Genomic DNA, 6,223 nt, shown 5'->3' on the forward strand with positions numbered 1-6,223 from the left:
GCAGTACACGTATCTGTGTGTGTGTGTGTGTATATATATATATATATATATATATATATATATATATATATATTTAGAATAAACACACACACAAAGAAAAACAAGTAGAATAGAAAAAATATATATATATATTTTTTTTTAATATATATTTTTTTATTAAAAAAAAGAAGATAAAGTAGAATAGAAAGTGATAGATTTAGAGGGTCAAATAAAGGTGGAACTGATGTGTTTTTAGTCGTTTCTTGAAGATGGCTAAGGACTCGGATTGAGTTGGGCAGGTCATTCCACCAGGAGGGAACAGTTAATGAAAAAGTCTGTGAAAGTGATTTTGTGCCTCTTTGAGATGGCACAATAATACGCCGTTCACTTGCAGAACGCAAGCTTCTAGAGGGCACATAACTCTGAAGTAATGATAATAAATGATCAATTATCAGTAATAATTTTACCGTGGATTCGTTTACAAACAAGGCACAATTCGACACAGGATTTTTAGAAAGATTGAAACTAAAAGACGAAGCTGTGCCGACTATATTGGATCCGATGTCGCACCACACAAGTGAGTAACTCTTCATTATGTGATCACTATTGCTTTGTCTGTTAAACAGATCGTTTGACATGAGTATTTTTGCATTTTTTACCTAAATCACAGCAGCATCTATCTATGAAGGATGCCGGCTGTCAAACATACAGAACTGTTAGCCAATCATAGCAGTGGGCGTTTCCTTTGAGTCTACAATCCGCCACACCTATTGAAACCGAGCGTTCTAAACGGGGTCAAAACAGGACAGAAAATAACCTATTCTAAATTATGATTGTTTTTAATGTAAAAATCTTGATAACATTATAAGTGGACCTCAGAGAACAGTACAAAATAAAAAACAAAGGCAGTTCATGACCCCTTTAAACAAATGTTTGCTTATAGATATTATGTAAGTTGTGCATTGTGTTTATATTGTATTAGGAATATTTTTCTTATTCTATTTCATGTATAATATTGCAACGTTTTAAACACGTGAGATTAATAACGTACTTGTCTCTGTGGATGATTAACAGTCTGATATTTCTCTAGCTCCATGTTCCTGCTGGTCATCGCTACTGCCTATCTGGAGGCCCAGGGAATATGGGAGCCTTTCAAACGACGGCTGTCTGTGGAATCCAACTCTCCCATGGAGACTGGAAAACCATTTGATCTCAGGGAAATTGTACGAATTCAAAGTGATGCTAAGTGAGTGATGATTTTGTTTTTTTTTTAATTTTATGTCCTTTTATAAAGAAGTGATTATTCTTATTTGATTCACATTTTATGTAAGATGCTTTACAAAATGCATTTGATCTGTTGCAGCTTGAATGATTTTGCCGACTCAAACCAGAACTCGACAAGAGGAATGTATGGGTCAAGCGGTGGCGGGAGGGCTGGGGGTCGGCAGGGTGGTCCTCCCTCCAGTTCCAACAGCAATGGTGTTCTGCCAGACAGTAAGCCCAAATCTGGTTCAGGCCGCTCTGGATCTATGCAACCCTCCTCCAGCTTTCCGCTCAATAAAGATAGTGGCCAAGGACTGAGCCAGCTAACTAATCGAAAGGCCCGGAGTTCCAAACAGCAGCAGCAGGGCTCAGGCCTCCTGGAGGACCTTCCAAGCTCAGGACCCTCACAGTCCAACAGCACAAGGGCCAACAGTACAGAGGAACAGGACTACAACCGACTTCTGGCAGCCATGGATAAAGACCACGACAGGCCTGAGTCTCCTGCCAATAACGTGTCTTCAGAACACAATTCACAACAGCCTTCACAAAACAAAGGTAATATATGACAATATATCAGCATAACAATATAAATTAATTTATCATACCAGATGTTTGACCCAGAGGTCAGTGTAAATTGCGAAATGCACAATAGAATTTCTGTTAATTTACTTATGTTTTTCAGTACTTGAATCAAAAGGGAAAGTGAAGAATAAAACAAAAGCTCTTAAAAAGAAAGAGGAGAAAGAGAGGAAAACAAAGGGAAAGACTCAAGGAGAAGATTTAAAAGAGCCACTGGCAGACAACGATGACAGCTCTTCTACTACCACAGAGACCTCTAACCCTGACGTGGAGGCCAATATTAAAGAGGTATACACGTGAAACATACTAGACCCACCAGAGTAATTCCCAAAACAAACTTGGTCGAAAATGTACATTCTAAATGCACTCTTTGACTACAATTTGTCGTCTTAACCAGGAGCCAGTGAAAGTGAAAGGAAAATCAGTGTCAGTGGACAGTGGAAAAGAAAGAGAAGAAATTACTCCCTCCCCCGCTAAACCAAAAACTAAGAAACAACCAACCACAAAGAAGGAGAATCAAATGGGAGCCTTTCAAACGACGGCTGTCTGTGGAATCCAACTCTCCCATGGAGACTGGAAAACCATTTGATCTCAGGGAAATTGTACGAATTCAAAGTGATGCTAAGTGAGTGATGATTTTTTTTATTTTTTTTATTTTATGTCCTTTTATAAAGAAGTGATTATTCTTATTTGATTCGCATTTTATGTAAGATGCTTTACAAAATGCATTTGATCTGTTGCAGCTTGAATGATTTTGCCGACTCAAACCAGAACTCGACAAGAGGAATGTATGGGTCAAGCGGTGGCGGGAGGGCTGGGGGTCGGCAGGGTGGTCCTCACTCCAGTTCCAACAGCAATGGTGTTCTGCCAGACAGTAAGCCCAAATCTGGTTCAGGCCGCTCTGGATCTATGCAACCCTCCTCCAGCTTTCCGCTCAATAAAGATAGTGGCCAAGGACTGAGCCAGCTAACTAATCGAAAGGCCCGGAGTTCCAAACAGCAGCAGCAGGGCTCAGGCCTCCTGGAGGACCTTCCAAGCTCAGGACCCTCACAGTCCAACAGCACAAGGGCCAACAGTACAGAGGAACAGGACTACAACCGACTTCTGGCAGCCATGGATAAAGACCACGACAGGCCTGAGTCTCCTGCCAATAACGTGTCTTCAGAACACAATTCACAACAGCCTTCACAAAACAAAGGTAATATATGACAATATATCAGCATAACAATATAGATTAATTTATCATACCAGATGTTTGACCCAGAGGTCAGTGTAAATTGCGAAATGCACAATAGAATTTCTGTTAATTTACTTATGTTTTTCAGTACTTGAATCAAAAGGGAAAGTGAAGAATAAAACAAAAGCTCTTAAAAAGAAAGAGGAGAAAGAGAGGAAAACAAAGGGAAAGACTCAAGGAGAAGATTTAAAAGAGCCACTGGCAGACAACGATGACAGCTCTTCTACTACCACAGAGACCTCCAACCCAGACATGGAGGCCAATATTAAAGAGGTACATACACGTGAAACATGCTAGACCCACCAGAGAAAATCCCAAAACAAACTTGCTCTAAAATGTACATTCTAAATGCACCGTCTGACTATAATTTGTCTTATTAACCAGGAGCCAGTGAAGGTGAAAGGAAAATCTGTGTCAGTGGACAATGGAAAAGAAAGAGAAGAAATTACTCCCTCCCCCGCTAAACCAAAAACTAAGAAACAACCAACCACAAAGAAGGAGAATCAACTGGAAAAATCCAGGTTTGTTCAGAGCTGTCACTGAAGGTGACGTGTGATTTCTGTGTCACTAGGCCCCCGATACTGATGGTGAAGAGGTAGGATATGTCTGCATTGCCATGTGCCACTCTGTTGGCAGCTGTGCTTAGATTCATATTTTAATATGTGCTGCACGCTATCCTCTCAATAATACAACAAACACACCACAATAATGACAGCAGTGAGAAAAGAGCAGTTAGGAAAGCATCTGATCATAGGGATGTGGATATGTTTTCACCAGCTCTGCAATTCAGCACTCCAGTCAAGTCTTGTTTACTTGTGTATAGTGCTTTAATAAAAATGGCTTAAACTGCTTTACAGTATTAAACAAAACAAAAAAAAAGAGTCAGTATCGCAAAGTTCAACTTCAATTTCAACTATACAGTATTTTTCCAGTGCATTCACAACTTCGCTGTAAAGAATATATTTTATGTCAAATAAAGTGGAGCCCCAGAGCACATCAACCTATTATGTAAACATCATGGACCAATGGCAGTTTGACACAGTTCAACAGCTAATAAGAGACAGGAAATTCATGCTCTTGAGCTATTTCGAAATGCCAAATTAGACTCCAAATGAACTTTGGACACGTTTTGTTCAAAAATGCAGCACACCTGTTTGTTCTTCAAGAGGGGTCTCAAATTTAATTTGAGTGACCCGAGGTGCTTCTAGTGACACAGAAATGACGTGCTTCATCTTGAAGGACTTGAGGTTTCCAGTGAACCATTCTAGAATGGTTAATCATCACTTTGCATCAGACTTGCATAGGTGATCTTCACCATCTCCATCATTACTCTCACTCTGAATCTTTTTTTAATATCAGTGTCTTAATTTTTTTCTATACAGCTCCCTAGAACTCCCTTACGTCACTCCCCTGGAAAAACAGGATAAGCAGCGCAAGACCTTCACCAAAACCCTCGCCAATACAGGAATTCACAGTGTCCCCAAACCACGAGCTCTGAGCAAAAGTAAGTGTCAGATTTCAGCTTTTCCACCCAACTTTTGAATCCCTGTTAACTCTAGAAACCATTTTTAAACCACTTTTATTCTGTCTGCCTGAGTAGTCAGTGGGAAGATGGGTGATGATCGGCCATCTCCGCTTGGAAAGTTTGTAGTCAATGGCTCCATGCAGGAATTGGGTCATAGCAGCGGATCAGAAGGAGAGAAAGAGTCCCCACCAGAATGGGATGTTCCTCTTAAAACTAGCAACCGTAAGCAAAGAATCTGGAAGCATAACCTGTACTCCATTACGAGTCAGTTTGTTACTTTATGTACTCTTATCTAAGTATCTAAATATTTGTGTCATACATTTTATTAGCAGTGGACAGTCTTCAACAGATATCTATGCAGACCATGCATGCAGACCCCTTCCTGAAAGGCTCCAGTTCAGTCATGTCCAGAGCCTGTTCACCACCCCCGACCTCTCCTAGCCTGGTGCCTCGTGGAAGCTACGGCAGTGTGCTCCACACCAGCAGGTAACTTTAATGGGCGTGTACTTTGAAGTGCACGTAATAATAGAACACATTTGGGTAGGGCCTAAAATAACACTTTGCAAGTGCCAAATGTGAATAACAATCAGCATTGGCGAGTATATGAAAAAAATGTTACTCCCCAGTTGGCTGGTAATTACTTTTTTCATTAATTTTTACAATGCCTGAGAACACGACTATGGAACGATATTCCAGACAATTTTCAAAAGGAATAGCAAATTGTATTTTCAATTGCGTTTTCCATATGTGGACGCATAAATTGTGACAATCCAAATGCAATTGCAAATCCTGCATTACCGTTTGCATTTGCGCTTTCGCGAACGCACAGCGACGGCCAAATTTCAAATGAAAAAGCAAAGTCCATTTGCAGCTGTATTTCCCATGTCTTAGGAGTTACGAGCCTGTCATATTTAAATAGCAATATTAATTACCACGTCTGCTTTTTCACTCTCGCTGCGTCGCGCATGTAACCTGCCAAAACTCAAATGGAATCACAATTCCTTTTGCATTTGAATTTCCAATGTCTACACGGAAAGCTGTCAATCAATGTGAGGGGGCGGGGCTATACTAGGGGGCGTGTTTGTATTTGGAGGTGATGTCACTCACAGACGACCGTGCCGAATGCTCTGATCAGTGGAGGTAATCGGTAAAGGCTCTGTTAAGGCAGCTACCAATCAGTTTCGTACCTGTGTTAATGAACAGAAAGTGCAACCTTCTTGGCACAATACATAATTCTGTCTTTTTTACCCCAAATATAGTGATTATCCCCTGCTAACAGCGGGAGCCACAACAGTACGCACAATAGGTCAATATTCACTATTAACCAAACGCTTTTGACCTGTCTCAGCATCTCTCACTGTTTACACTCACTCACACTTTGAATCCGGTATAAAACTGATTGGTAGCTGCCTTTAGCGGAGCCTTTACCGATTACCTCCACTGATCAGAGCATTCGGCACGGTCGTCTGTGAGTGACGTCACCTCCCAATACAAACACGTCCCCTAGTATAGCTCCGCCCCCTCACATTGATTGACAGCTTTCCGTGTAGACATTGGAAATTCAAATGCAAAAGGAATTGCGTTTCCATTTGAGTTTTGGCAGGTTACATGCGCGACGCAGCGAGAGTGAAAAAGCAGAC

General features: G+C 40.9%; 1 protein-coding gene across 3 annotated transcripts in view; it reads left to right on the forward strand.

Moving 5' to 3' along the window:
• The first annotated feature begins 1,050 nt into the window (after positions 1 to 1,050).
• LOC107590636 (transmembrane protein 131-like) overlaps positions 1,051 to 6,223 on the forward strand; it is a 12,749-nt gene continuing 7,576 nt past the window's right edge. The window contains exons 1-7 of one of the 3 annotated variants that reach the window (XM_016279511.1): positions 1,051 to 1,225; positions 1,343 to 1,797; positions 1,925 to 2,109; positions 3,443 to 3,579; positions 4,441 to 4,562; positions 4,659 to 4,805; positions 4,916 to 5,069. In XM_016279511.1, coding sequence (XP_016134997.1) covers positions 1,074 to 1,225; positions 1,343 to 1,797; positions 1,925 to 2,109; positions 3,443 to 3,579; positions 4,441 to 4,562; positions 4,659 to 4,805; positions 4,916 to 5,069 — 1,352 coding nt within the window. In that variant the 5' untranslated portion in view covers positions 1,051 to 1,073. Of the gene's footprint in view, positions 1,226 to 1,342; positions 1,798 to 1,924; positions 2,110 to 2,349; positions 2,447 to 2,564; positions 3,020 to 3,146; positions 3,332 to 3,442; positions 3,580 to 4,440; positions 4,563 to 4,658; positions 4,806 to 4,912; positions 5,070 to 6,223 lie in introns of those variants that run through there. The other 2 variants (XM_016279510.1, XM_016279512.1) reach the window with 2 other exon arrangements.

This window comes from Sinocyclocheilus grahami, unplaced genomic scaffold (assembly GCF_001515645.1).
Source record: "Sinocyclocheilus grahami isolate Dianchi unplaced genomic scaffold, SAMN03320097.WGS_v1.1 scaffold131.1, whole genome shotgun sequence".
Classification (NCBI taxonomy): Eukaryota; Metazoa; Chordata; class Actinopteri; order Cypriniformes; family Cyprinidae; genus Sinocyclocheilus; species Sinocyclocheilus grahami.